This window comes from Struthio camelus, chromosome 15 (genome assembly GCF_040807025.1).
Source record: "Struthio camelus isolate bStrCam1 chromosome 15, bStrCam1.hap1, whole genome shotgun sequence".
Taxonomy (NCBI): Eukaryota; Metazoa; Chordata; class Aves; order Struthioniformes; family Struthionidae; genus Struthio; species Struthio camelus.
Genome location: NC_090956.1, coordinates 1,788,751 through 1,803,083, shown reverse-complemented (window position 1 = coordinate 1,803,083; position 14,333 = coordinate 1,788,751). Strand labels below are relative to the sequence as shown.

At 46.8% G+C, this 14,333-nt stretch overlaps 1 protein-coding gene across 16 annotated transcripts in view; it reads left to right on the top strand.

Annotated features, from left to right (window-relative positions):
• TRAF7 (TNF receptor associated factor 7) overlaps positions 1 to 14,333 on the top strand; it is a 37,660-nt gene that overhangs the window by 5,050 nt on the left and 18,277 nt on the right. For 5 of the 16 annotated variants that reach the window (XM_068909224.1, XM_068909218.1, XM_009666289.2 and 2 more), the window contains exons 2-4: positions 10,167 to 10,285; positions 10,538 to 10,595; positions 11,696 to 11,787. In XM_068909224.1, coding sequence (XP_068765325.1) covers positions 10,205 to 10,285; positions 10,538 to 10,595; positions 11,696 to 11,787 — 231 coding nt within the window. In that variant the 5' untranslated portion in view covers positions 10,167 to 10,204. Of the gene's footprint in view, positions 1 to 5,197; positions 5,235 to 10,166; positions 10,286 to 10,537; positions 10,611 to 11,695; positions 11,788 to 14,333 lie in introns of all 16 variants that reach the window. The other 11 variants (XM_068909223.1, XM_068909215.1, XM_009666287.2 and 8 more) reach the window with 5 other exon arrangements.

Here is a 14,333-nt window from a genome sequence, read left to right as displayed (position 1 = left end):
GATTTTAGTCTGGAAGAACCCTAGAACGTGAGAGGATAGATAAGCCGTCCCAGAGAAATGCAGCCACCTCTAAGACAGAGCAGCTTAGAAAGCCCGCGCTGGCAGTGCACTGCACTTGAGGAATGAAGTAAAGAAGAAACTTTGACCAACTTGAGCCTGACCGAGGGATCTCAGGAAGGGGGAGTGCAGCAGCTGAGACTAGTCGTCTTCTGTCTTTCCTGGGGGACTGCAGTGTTGTCAGTGACTGCTAAAAGGTGTGTCCACGAGCATATTTAGTGGTGTTTAAATTGTTTCACAGGCCAAGTGAAAGATGGCTTTTGAACTTTGGTAAATTGCCAGGGACTGAGATGACTGAGGGTGGATTAGTTCCTGTTCCTCCTGGGCACGTCTCCCTGCCGCAGCCTTGCCAAAGTGCTTGTGTCTGCGTTGTGCAGGGCGGAGGTGAGAGGTGAGCAAGAGGGTTCAGGATCTCTGTTTGTACAGTGATTTTCTATGTGCGTTCTCACTGATTCTAAACTGATCAGCCAAGATTGAAGCCCTCCAAGCAGAAGGCTTTGCTTTCTCATGTGTAGCACTGCCAGGACTGTGGTTTGGATGAATCCCTCCACAGTCCAGGCTTTGCTGCTGACCTTGCATGCCTTACAGTCCCCTGCCTGTAAAAGGCATGGGGGGATATTTTCTTATTTCCTTCCCCAGGTTGTGATAGTATTTGTGGAGAGCACTGAGCCTCAGCAGTGCCATTTGTAAGTTCCATCGCGCGTTTCTTGTGCGCGACAAGAAACACGCCACGTCCAGCCGCTTTGGGTTTTTTAAATGAATTGCAAGCCTTTCTACAGAATTCCTGCAGCCCAGATGGCTGCAGGGAAACCTGCTCTGCCGCTCCGGCAGCGCAGCCTCAGCCAGCCTGCCAGAACTCGGGGTCTCCGCAGCCCCTCGCTCCCTCGCTGCTGAGCCAGGCTGAGGAAGGCCAGTTAGCCAGCCGTTCTGCTGTGATTTGTGTAGGTGACTATTCTTAGCTTTTTCAGCGTGATCTCTCATATCGTGACCTGGCTTTGAAGCCATAGCTTGCACATGGGAGAGGGCCGTTACCTCTTATGACAGACAGCAACAGGACTGGGATTTTGTCCTGGCGGTTTGGGGGTTGGGTTTGTTTGTTTGGTTTTTTTGTTTGTTTGTTTTTGTTTTTTTTTAACAAATCCATAATGTGAAAGTCTCAGAATGGGTCTGATGTTTGAATGAACATATGGGAAAGATTGCAGGCAGTGAAAGAAATAGTATGCAGCACTGTAATTTTAGGGCTGATTTTTAAAGCCCTTCTGAATAAGGGCTTTGTGTGTAGGAACTCTGAACATGCCCATTTCTGACAGTCTGGCCGCTCTCGTGGTAATTGCAGGGGTACTGAAGTAATGCCAGCCAATCTCAAGTTACAGGGGTCAGACCCTTCTGATACCTTTGGGGCCTTATGCATTTGAAAATGGTATAGTAGGTGGATGTGTCCAGGTTTCCTAAAATGGAAGGAAAACTTCTTCAAGTATGGCTTTTGTATCATGGAAACTATTAAGCATTGGCCTCTGTTCTAACTTCTAATTTGGCTTTAGATTTTTAGGAAAAATGAAATTCTTTGTTCCACTAAAACAATCATTTTTGATCCAGTTACAGGCACATTTGAAAGTTGTTCCTTCAGGTTTTAACATCAAAGCAACTAGTTTGTCCATCCCAAGGACTCATTACCCTTTAGGAAGAAGAAAGCACTTAATACAAAATGATTTCCCTTTCTAAACTGTATTTGCACAAAGGAATGACAGTGTCCAAACAGCTGTCTTCCCTCAAGCTGTTGAATGTGCTCTCTCAGCTCTGCAGTTAATTCTACTGTTGGTAAAAGTAGCAGCGATTGAAAATATCACTTTTATTTTTATTGACGACAGCTCTCTACAATTATGGTCTCACTTTAAGTAGCTCAGAGAAGTTTGTATGACTTTTAAGTTTGTATGAGCAGTGTAAAACCTTGTAAAAAACCAAAAAGACTGTTTCTGTGCCACAGAAGCAAAGCCCTACCAGGTGGAAGTGCCATGCTCTGTTGGTAAGACTGAACTTCTGTTCACGTTTTATATTCTTCTTGCACTGACTGCACATGTCAGTGTATGCAACTGGCCTTATATATGTCAACCAGAGAGCGTGAGAAATGCCTTACTGGATCAGACCGTTGGTCTGCCTCGCCACTATTCTGTTTTCAACAGCTATGAAAGGGGATACTATTAAGGGAGAGCGTGTGAACCTGAGTGCTTTCTGCAGTCCATTTGCCTCATATTCCCCCAGCATTCGGAGAAGCTGGATTAGGGATGTTGGAAGTTCATCCTTGATGAATCCTTTTACTATCCATTTGTGCTTGTCTCCGCAGCCTACTGTGGCAGCAAGTTCCAAAAGTTCACTCTTTGCAGTATGAAGAAATGCTATTTGTTACTTGTTTTAAATCAGTCCCCTACTCGGCTCACTGAGCGTCCACTAAGCCTGCTGTTGTAGGGTTGGGGTAATAACAGCCACACATTTAGTTTATTCACAAGCGTCATGATTTTGTGAATCTTGATTGTGCCAAAACTTCCAAACTGAAGAGTCTCAGGCTTTTATCTCTCTGCATAATGCAGTAGCTACACCCTCTTGATCATTTTGTTTGCCCTTTCCTGAACTTTCTCTAACTACGCTGTGTCCTTCTTGAGATGCAAAGATCAGAAGTGCGTACAGTACCCAAGGATGTCAAAGTTTTATGTGGCACCCAAATGATACCCTCTCTATTGTTCTCCACACCTTTCTTGATGATGTCCCACGTTTTGCTGGCCTTTTTGTCTGTTGCTGCCCTCTGTACAGATAATTCCAAATAATTATCAATGGAGACTCTAAGATCTCTTTCCTGCATTTTAACTGCCAGTTCTGCATTTAAGATTGCATAGGCCTGCTTTATGTTATTTTTCCCTAGATGATTCCCTTGCTTTACAGTTATCTCCATAAAAGCTCATCTGCAACCTTTTTGTCCCCTCAGCTTTCCGAGGTCCTTCTGGAGTTCCTCACTAGCAGTATGATATTTGACCACCCAAAAGGTCTTACTGTCATCTGCATCCTTATGACTATGGACCCTTTTTCAAAGGTCATAGATAAAGATGCTGAATAAAACTTATTCAGCAGTATTTCTTGGGGAACCCTTGCACAGTGCTCTCTCTCCTGACAAGTGTCCATTGAGCTCCACCCTTTGCTTCCTGTCCTTTAGCTGCCCTGAGAGATGGCTATCTAATGACCTGCTGTAGCACTCTCATATTCTTCTGGCCGTGTTCTACGAGTCAGACTTGATGCGCGTAGTCATCACCATATTCTTTAAATCCTATTAATGAACTTCACAAGCGCTTACAAAATGGATGCTGTTTCTTCTAGAGACATTGACCAAGAAAGCTAGAGTGACTGTCCCATGGTTTCCTCTGTAGAGCTGTGGAGGGTTGGCAGTTGAACTTATGAATCTTGTCGTGTTTGTGCGCTTTGGTCTGAGATGTTCTCTTGCAGGTTGCTATGGGCCACTGAGAATCAGTTCCTGGATAGGAAATGTGGGTAACCCACAAATGTGGATTACTGCAGAAGGAGAAGGCAGAAAGAGCCTGCCCAAATTGGACCTGGACTTCCTAGTTATATTTCCTCCATCAGAAGAGTCAAGAATTTGTGACATAACCAAGGAAGCAGATCTAGTCCATAGCCCCCACGCACCCTGCTCTCAGCACCTACTTTCCTTTCCCTTCTGTCTTTGTCCTGTTGAGCTGGGCTGTTGCAGCAGCACAGTGCTTTTTCGCTTTTGTAATAGTATTTCCCCAGTGATGAGGCAATACTATAAAGAATGTGTAACCCTTCCCATTCTGGTGACAGTATTCTAAGAAGAACACAAGCCTGTGTCTTTTACTGTAAAATACACAGACTAGGCAATGAGGCAATTCACGTCATCTTGTGACTTGTTCCCAGGCAGAGCAGGATAACCCCATGCCTGCCTTTCTCACGAGGCGAGCTGCATGCATTGGCTTCGCTCTCTAGCAAACAGTCCTGCTGAGTATGATTTTGCCAGCCTGGCGGTTTCAGCAGGGGTGCATAGCCTTAAAGAGAACTTCAGTGAACTGGGAGAGAAAAAGGAACAAAGCAGACGTAGGACGTGTAGCTGACCTTTATGGGCCACTGATTGCATAAGGCTGAGCTGTTTGCAGGTTTCTTAGCAAACAGACGCTGCAGTGTGGGGTATTGCATCTGCCAGGCAATCCCCTGGGGTGCCACGTTTTACCTAAGGGGATTCATACTGTGCCTGTCTTGCCCCCGTGAGAATATTTAGAGCACAAAGCCCAGCACTGTCATTGTGTCTGCAATAGTGTGATTCCCACGTTAGGAATTGGCTCCAAAATAAGGACCAGGCAGCATGGATTTTTTTTCTCCTCTCTTTGACAGGGGAAAAAAAAAAAAAACACTGAAGTTGCATGTAAAAAAGTTAACTCCAGGCAAGGAGTCCAGACCATAGGCTGGGTTCCCAAGCCGATCTCCAGACATCTGGTCTGTGCAGGCCTCTCCTGTTGAGAGGAGCAGCCTTATGTTGTTGTGCTGCCTGGCCACACAAGTTCTTTCAACAGCCCTTGACTTACCAGAGCAAAGGGAGCCTACTGTCTCAAGACATCTGTCAGGATACCTCTTCAACCCATTTTGCTATAAACCATAATCTGATCCTGTAGACTCCTGGGCCAGAAAATCAGGAGAGTGGTTCCAGCCATGGGGGCTTCTGACCTGCTGCTCCACAGAGTCGACAGAGATGCGCAGGGAGGATCCAGAGACGCTGGAAGGATTCAGATGCCAAACCAAAGTTCAGAAATCTGATGGGGATTTTTGCAAGTGTTGGAAGAAGCTGGTATTAATGCCAGGAACACCAGCTCTTTTCTGCCTCCTTTTAACTTCTTTGATGTGAGTTGGAAAAGGCCTTTTTCAATAGCTCTTGCAAGTGAGATGCAGAGGGCATTGTCAGACAGTATTCCAGAGAGGCGCCTGCTCTGTTGAAATGATTCCTATATATGGTGGTCACAGAGATTTGGGCTGAAAGCAGATATTCAAGTAGTGGCTGGTTTTCTGCAGGCTGGCTGATATTCCACTGGATGTTTTTTCCATTATTTGCATTCTTCTGCTTACTTTTCAGAGAAGACATGAAGCAGGCTCCCTTCTGCTACTTGCAGGTAGGTTGCTCGGCCAAGCTGCAGAACTCATGGCATGCTTATTAAACAAAGAGTGGAAAATCCCTGTACTGCAGCCCATTTTCCCTTTTTTTTTTTGTTTTTTTTTTTTTGATTCATCCAAGATACGTTGAAGTCAGTAGGCATCTTGCATCCATTGCAGTGCCCTGTGAAACAGTGTACATGCGTTTACTAGAGATGTGCCTGCTTAATGCCTTTCGGCGCTAACCAGTTCTGTGGCCTGCTGTGTTACCCCCGGTGAGCTGCACCAGAGTGGAAACCTCTCTTGGCCTGCACAGAAGTTTCAAAGGCAGTTATTTAAAGGGTCGTGAAGGTTCATCCTTGACTGGCAAGCCAAAACTCACTGCTTGCAGAAACTGAAGCGTTTGTATGTCACTGTTCTTTGCAGCTGGAATAGATGCAGGGGATCCTACATCGAATGATATTACAAAACTACTCAAGCCAATAGTTCTTCTCCTTCTTGGTTCTTCTGTTCCAGTGTGTGCTCCATGGTGAGCGCTTTCCCATTGCTTTTTCAAGTCTCCATTTGTTCTGTTTGAAGGGAATACCCTGAAAACAAGGGGATGAAGCATATGCCTGAGTCTGAAGACAGCCAGCAGTCCTCTGTAAGGACAGGCTTCCTCTCTTTCCCTTTGGGAGGGATTGCTTGCTTTAAACCCTGTTAGAATATTTGATATGCCAGTTCTCTTCTGCTGTCATGACTGGTCAGGAGGGAGTATATGCCTCCTCCTCCTATGAGCTATGAGTAGTGCTGGATGCAGCGTGTCTGGATAGATGCTGCCAAAGTTCTCTGAAGAAGGAATCGTGACTCCATGTCCTTTGTGAAATGCAGAGTCCCTCTACCTCCACCCTAATGTGGGAGAAAGACGATGCTGAACCTCTTCTCTGTAGTAGTAATCTCAACAGCTTCGTGCTTACCAGGCCCTATGCTTCAAATCAAAGACCACAGTTCAGTCACTGCATTCTTGTCCTCTGCAAAAGCTGCAGAAATCCCCCCAGGAGGAAAACCCATCGAACCAGGTCTCAGTCCACAGATCTAGTGTTGTCTACTCTGGCTGCACTGCTGCCAGCTTAAAGTCAAAATGATGATAAGAATGGGGCAAGGTGATCATGGCCGTATCCTGCAGTGCAGGGTGCTCCTATGAAGTCTTAAAGACTGTACAGCCAGGAAAAGGCTGGAAAGGGGGCAAATGTATTTGATTCTTTTTGTAGGTTGTTTTTCTAAGGAAATGAATCAGTTTATCAGCCTCCACTAAAATCTTCTTAGTCTTTTGGCCAGCCTCATGCAGATTTGATGAGGAGGAAGGTCTCAAAGGGATTGCATTGACAGGAGTTATATCTCTCTGCTTTGAGGAAAGATTGGTGAGCTTAGCTGTATTGTCAGGCAGTAGGGAACCTGTATAGAAGGGGAACATTAGGGATACATGCACATTATTAAACATAAGGTAATGCAACCACGAGACGCAAAATCCCCGGAAATGTGGCAGCATAAGTGTCATCACTCACGGACTTATTGCTTTACATTATTTATTAGCGCTCTATCATCTGGAGGCCCCAGCCGGTGTGGAGACCCATTTGTGCTAGGCACTGCACAAAGATTCTTTGACCTTCAGAGTTTATAGTCCAGGTGCAATGTTGGTGCAGGGAGGAACCACGGGCCAGAGCGCTCCAGTGGCTTGCCTGAGCTTGCAAGACAAGGAGAGGCTGAGTGGGGTTCAAACCCAGATCTCTTGGGGTCAAGGCCAGGGCATTACCCAAAAGCTTTGTCTCACCCCTCTTCCCCATCACTCCCCTTCCCCCTGCCTCCTGCTATCTGTGCTCTGAGGAACCGGTAAAAGGAATGAAAAGATCCTGATGTCAAATGGCAAACTTCTTGCGTGCTGGAACCCAGCTTTAAACCCAGCAGGTCTCCATAATGCAGCAGCACAACTCTGCTTCGTTCCTGCTGTTCTTGAGACTTCTCCAGCAACTCTGCTTAGCTGCTCCTAAGGGATCTGGCATTTACAAATGGCTAATGCAGTGCTTTCAAACGCACGGAAACATTATCCAGATCTCTTGTTCTTTCTCTCTTTCTCCTTCTGTCTCTTTTTTGGGGGAGAGGTGGGTTTTTGTTTTTTTTTTTTGCTTGTTTAAAACTGTAGCCTTTTACAAGAGTCTGGATGTGGGAGCAGTGATTTCCCTGGGCTGTGCTGTTGCTGGAAGCTGGCTGCCCGACAGTTGTCTGATGAAGAACTGCAATGAGCAGCGCAAAGTGCTGTGTCAGGCGTGGCTGAGTTGTGTCAGCCGTTAGCAGAGCGTTGCCCCAGGACGAGGATGTCTTTTGTCTTTGCCCGGGAGTGTCACATTTGCAGCATTTAAAACGTGAAGGTAGGAAGTGACTGGCTACGTGTGCAGACACCTTGCGCTGGGGCTCGGCAGAGGAGGCCGATGTGCTCTCTTGGACTGGGATCCACGAGGCCTCGCGTGAGCCCGGGCTTCACAGCTATGTTGTTTCATCCTGTCTCCCTCTGAGCCTGAGTTTCCCTTTCTGTAAAAAACAAAACAAAACAAAAAAAAAAGTAGGGGAAGTGGTGATCTCCTTTATGAAGTGTTTGGAGATTTAGGACTCGTCCCCCTCAGATAAGAGACAGGCAATTGCTGGAAACACCCAAGATGGTTCACCTACCAAAAAGTTTAAAATTTGAGCAGTGGGAACGCTGTCTGTGAAAGCGTGGCCAGAGCAGCGTCCTCTCAGCCGGGGGCTAGAAGCAGGCACCTTCCCAAAGGGGCCAGGAGCTCCGAGTTGGCCGACTGCAGCACAACTGTGGGGTGTTTCTTCTGAAGCGCCCTTTGTTGGCGCTTGGCTCTTGTCCTGCAATAAAGGATTTTGGTAGTGTTTTAGTAAACCATTTTTGGCCTGTCTGTTCTCAGTGCAGATGTCTGTCTGCTCTGTCTGTTTAGCCCTTGGACTCTGCTGCTGGCAGTGAGAGTACCAAGATTTAACTATGCCTTGGACAGAAAGAGATCTTTTAATCGGGATCTTTCCTGAGCAGCTTATACCTGGAGCGCAGGGTCCCGTCTCCTTGGATAGGCTGGACAGGCTGCGAGGGCAAGCAGCACCTTTCAGCTGCAAGGACAAAGAGGCAGCTTGGGAGGGCTCTGTCCCCTGCTGAATCCTTGTCATCTCTGGTGGCAACTTCTGCTGCATCCAGAAGCATCTCCTTACCGCAGCAGAGGGGAGGTGTGTTCCTTCCTATAGGAATAACTTTGGTGCCATGGCTCAGAAGTGGATTCTTTGAGAGCGTCCTGTCAAATTTGCCAGGACAGCAGCATAAATTTGTGTCTTCAAACCAGAATCAGGTTTCAACAGAGGTTAAAGAAAGCAAACTCTGTGCGTTTCTACAGATTATTGTTGTGCAATCACTTGACTTGGCAAATTTGAACCTAGTAAAACAGCGTAAACAACTGAAGAAGAGAAATGGGCCCCTCTGACTTCTGAGGAGAGACAGTTTCTCTTTGGGCTGATGGTCCAGAATTTGTGGCTAGTTCTGAGCAGGAGTTGGGAACGGGATCCAGAATCACAAATGCATTAATTGAAGTAAGTTTTCTTTCTTAGCTTCCTTGACCTTGTAGCTCAGACCATGCCTGAAAGAACTCTTTTAATGCAAATGTGGCTATATCAAATGTGGGATTTCTGCTTTCTCTTGAGATCCATCCCAGGCTTTTGTGTTCAGCACAATCTGGGGCTTTTGAATGAAAGAGCAAAATTCCCACTGGCTTCTTCACAAGAACAGGACGAGGCCTGTATTAATCATGCTTTTGATTATAAGGCAGCCTTAAGGTCTGGGGGTGCAGCGAAATTTAGACTTTGGTTTCCTTGGTTGGGAATGCCAGGAAGTGCTGCACAGCCTGCCCCCAGCGACGGAGCTCCCGTGGAGGTCTCCTCGGCCGTAGCCCGTTCTCCCACTCCAGCCGAGCCGTGGTGTGAGGCTGCTGAGTTTCCAAGGATCCTCTTCTGGAGCTGGGTGGTCCAGGCGGGAGTCACGACCCCTTGCACTTCAGCAAAGCCCAGGGGGACGATTGAATGGGATGTTTCCATCGTATGCTGGGAAGGTGGCCTGAGCCACAAAGCTGAGAGTGAACAGGCTCCCTGGGCCCGATACTCGAGGCCAGCTCAGCTTAAGCTATGCAGTTAATGAGATGAGGGTTTTACTGGTATAGCTTTACATCCAGAGACCTTCTCTGCCCTCTGCGCCATGCAACTCCCTTGGCGCTTTGTAAGAGCAGGACTGTGTTTGTGGCCTTGGCCAAAATCCCCTGTCTGCTGTTGTACAGTCTGCTCCGTGCTTGCTGTTGCAGTGTATCTTGGAGGTGGCTGCCTTTTAGGCCACTACTTACTAATCACTGTTCTGTGCAAAGTATTTTGGGAAGCAACAGGTACCGTGCTTTCTGAAGTACACCGAAACGGAGGAGGAAAAGAGGACCAGGTAGACAGAGACTGCGTAGCCCTATTCTCCTCTGGGATTATGTCAGTCACAATCGGTGCATACTGTCTCTACGGGTCTCATTTTGAAAGGACTGCCATGTATTATGACCAGTGGGATGCTGTCTGTCTTAGCGTAGTCTCTTGAGAAGTTTCATTTGCTATTAAAACAGTCCTACGCTTGTAAAAGCAGCTAGTGATTGTAAGGATTCCAGTATCTGGGTGATAAGGGTGTCATTTTAAAAGATATCTGATCTTATAAAAAATGTTGAACGCTCTTCCCAGAATGATTTGAAGGGACCTTGCCAGTTGCTTCTGGAAATCCAAGCTTGTGTGAGTTTAGGTAAATACTTGTACTTAATGCTATGAGAGAGCATGCTCCGAGCCCTTTCTGCACCAGGAAAATATGTACCATGAACTAACTCTCTCTTTCTGTCTTTCTTTTTCTGCAGAGCCAACTTCCCATGACTAACAAATGCTGGTCTAGATTATGAGCTCAAACAAGAACGCTCGCTACAATCGTTTCTCCAGTGGCACAACAAACATCACTACTTCTGAAAACACTAACGGGGTAAGGCCTGCAATTGTTAGCAGAGGGCAGGAGCTAGGACTGCTTCTCATCTTCTCATCCTTTCTTTTGAGAAAATGAAGATAGCTGTTGACAATTTGGTACTTTCTGCCGCCTTAAAAATCACAGTATTCACAGATGAAACTTGAGAATATATATTATATATGTATATTTTTTCACGAATTCAAGAGAGGTAGCAAGCCTTCAGTTGTGCTGGATTGATACACACTGACCTTCATTCTGTCCGTATTTCAGACAAGAATGGAAACAACTTTTGGGCCAGCCTACTCTGCTGTGACAACCATCACAAAGGGTGAGCGTTTTTCAGGTGTGGAGCTTCTCCCCTCTCCCCAGAGAGCTGTGCCTGATTCCTACCAATTTTGTTTGTTTGCTTCACAGATCATAAAGCTGTTGAGAGAATCACTATATGTTCATTACAGGCAGGTGCTATCTTTAGTATTGCACAGCCCCGGTGTTATTTGATCATGGCATGTGATCATCAAGCATGATGGAAATGAGTATGCGCAGAAGTGTCTTTACAGTGCCACTGGGAAGCCCTTGCTGAAATTAGGATAGTGCAGCAGGGTTTGATACGCAGCTCAGTTCCAAATTCTATTTTTCCCTGTGACTTCTCACACAATCATTGTCAGGGCAGAAAATTTCCATCCTCGCTTTCTGCCTAAATGTGAGTCACTCTGGACACTTTGGTAAAAACCCCTGTGGCTGTTTTTAGCACAGACAGGAGGGGTTATAAGTATACCTGCTCATTTTATATTTATATTTTTTTCCTCAAAGCCCAGCAGGCAAGGAGTCTGAGCCCTGACACGTGGGATGTATGTAGGAAGAGGTTTAGTTTCATTTTGGAATAAAAATGCTTTAACTTTAGTAAAGATAAGAAACTGTAACACTGATTTAGATACGGAAGTGAACATCTGTCTGGGGGAAGGGTTTGGATTACATTTGTGCATTTGTACAGATATTTCTGAACTCCTGAATACTTACATTTAAAATTTTATGTAAGTCAGTAATGTGATCTTCATATAAATATTTCCAATTTAACATAGCATGCTTCCCGTGTTATAAAATATTCAGACCTCCCTTGATCTAAGGAATTTTTGTGGGTGACTGAAACGTGTGGGAGTATAAGGTTTCCTTCTAATAATATTTTAAACCTATGGGTCTGGTGGAATATTGTCTGTGCTCTTTTCTGAGCAAGCTGCCTTCAAAGGGTTGCATGCATTTCAGCAAGCTGTCAGAGATCAGTTCTGCCTGCACTGATGTGTCCAGGTCAAAAACTGGAGTGGGAGAAATCCCTAGTCTTTTCCAAGGAAAACTTAGAGCTACAGAAACCCATAGCTTGGCAGTGGTACTGAGGAGCCTAAATGCTGCTTTTTTTTTTTTTTTGCTTTAAAGCTGACGGGACCAATACTTTTAAACAGCATCGTCGGACCCCATCCTCCTCCAGCACACTCACCTACTCCCCACGAGATGAGGACGATGGCATGGTAGGTGTTGGAAGGAGCCCCCCTCCTGTCTGACTTAGCTGGTTATCTCTCAAATGAGAGATGTTTGGTGCTCCTCCAGACTTCCCTGCCTCCCTCGTCATTCCCGTGCACTGCACTGTATCAGATGCAGTGCCAGATGTCTGCACTGGGGGCAGGACCAACCTCAGCAGTCCCCAGCTGTCTTCATGCTTGGAGCAGTGGGGGAGCAGAGAGAGCTTCTGACCTGGGGCATTGGGTTGGCACTGCTGGTGCTCATTTTCAGACTGGCTTGAAAATTGTTCGTGCTTACAAAGTCCAGGCACTGCAAATGCCACAGGCCTATTTGTGGGGGTGCTTCTGCCTCCTGTTGTAAGCAGTGTGCCCTGAGTCTCCTCCTGAACTCGGGAGGAAACAGAGTTGTCAGCGATGTTTGAGGCCATGGCTGAAGCCAGGCAGCCTCGATCAGGGCCTGTTAGACGGACAGCCCTGCAGCGCGGCCCACTCCGCAGCGCAGCCGGCCCCACAGTTATGACCAGCAAAATCCCTTCCTCCTTCCGCCTCCAGATGGGGCTTCTGACCACAGGGAGCAGGTCTGAAACCCGCCGAGCCGGTCCCCTGGCACTACAGACTACACTCAGCCCCTGGGGATTACATCAGTGGGGTCTTCTCACGCAAACCCTTCCCAAGTCTCGCAATGCCTTTGCAGAAACACTCCTTCCTGTTTTGTATCAGGCTCCCTCCTTCATTTCACACTCTCTGAGTAGCTTCTTTTTTGGAGATTTAGTGATCCAGCAGGTCTTAGGGTTGGCTGCTTAAAGAGAAATTAAGACCAACTAAATCAATTAATTCAGTTAAATCAAGAACAGTAACAGGAAAGCAAACCTCAGTGAACAGAGAGCGCTGAGGCCTTGATCTTTTAGTGTCCCTAGTACTCCAGCCACACCTTGTAGCCACAAGCGCCTGTTTAGATTTAAGCATGTGAGTAGATTCTTCATATTAAGCAAGTACTTGTAGACTTTGGAGTAGCCAGGCTGCTTATCAGGTTACGAGATGCAGCTTCTGAGCCAGGGATAAGTGGATCACTGCTGTTGATTAAGTTAGGCACTGACAGAGACGCTGGGTTGGCAGTAACAGTATGGAGCTACCACACTTCTTAAAATAAATTTGATACCAGATTGCAAAGAGGTTTATCGTCAGCATCCTATAAAGTTCCTTCTGTTGCCCAGGGACCTTGCTGTGTTTTGTGTGAGCGTGTGTTTGTTTTTCAAAAAGTCCTTTGAATATTTGGCCTGTATCCTTGGCAAATGCAACCTTGCGTTGCCTCACTGATGCCATGGTGCTGGACCACTGTTGCAGCAAGCCCTTGGCAGGAAGCACTGAGCTGGTGGACTGAATGCTGTGTTCACTGTGCCCTTTTCATGAGATGGTACAGTTGTAACAAAACACAGGTGAAGATTTTCCAGGGGAATAGAGGGTGCTAAAGGCATTAGATTTAGCCACGTCTGACACTGAAGCTCCCTGACTCTCAACTTTGAAAGCCCCAATGTGGCAAAGTGAGCTGTGCAGCCAAGAATAAGAGAGCGTTCTCTTAGCTCTTAGCCCCAGTCCTCTTGGACAGTCTCAGCCTACTTTCCCTGGAGTGCTAAACATCATTAAGCAAAAATAGCAAGAGGAGTAATGACTGCTTCAGGAAACAGCCTGCGGCATGAGGTACTTAAAAACCAGAAGCGCCACAGCCCTGCTCTGCCTGCCGCTCCAGACAAACTCTCACTAACCTCTTTGTGCAGCTTCCTTTGCTTTGTCAAGAAATAATCTGGGATTTCCCTTCCTGATCGCTAAGTTTTCCTTTCTCCAAAAGCTGCCAAAGGCTTCTCAGCCATCATCGCAGAGACAGCTGGAGACGAGTCAGAGCCCTCCTGTGACTGCCCCCCCGCTTTTTCTTTCTTTTTAAAGCCTCTATTAATGAAAGCAAAAGCAGAGCAATGTTCTGTGTGCAAGGCGGGGATTATTAGAGCGTCTGCTGTCATCTTCCCTGAAAACAGTGCCACGTGTTCCCAGCCTCGCTCTGTCTACAGGGAACAGGAGCGAGTACTGTGCTCTAGGTCTGGCTCCCCTTTACATGGAGGCTGCTTTTTTAGCTGATACGGTAGAAGGAGGCCAGGTCTGAGCTACGTCTAAAGACTACAGCTGAATATTGGGCAAACGTACACTGGTGAAGGAAGAGCTGGCTGTGGCTGTCCAGAGTCTCATTTGTTCACATGCAGCTGCATCAATGAACCAGAGGCTGGACTGAGTTATCTGCCAGCCACAAGTTATTAATCCTCCATCAGAAGTTGTTTGAGCAGCTCCATCACTTGGGCTGTTTGAAGATGGACTTGACATTTAGCGCAGAAATAGCCCTGGCGCAGCTGTGGAGCCTCGGGGAGGCGGACCCCTTCTGATAGATCCTCCCACATCTGACTCTGGCCAGAGCAGTGCCACTGGTTGGGACCTTGCCCCTGAACTCTGCAGGCCTTGGATCTGCAAACCCGGTGGGACAGCCCTGTGCTCTGTGGCTTAGGGTACGC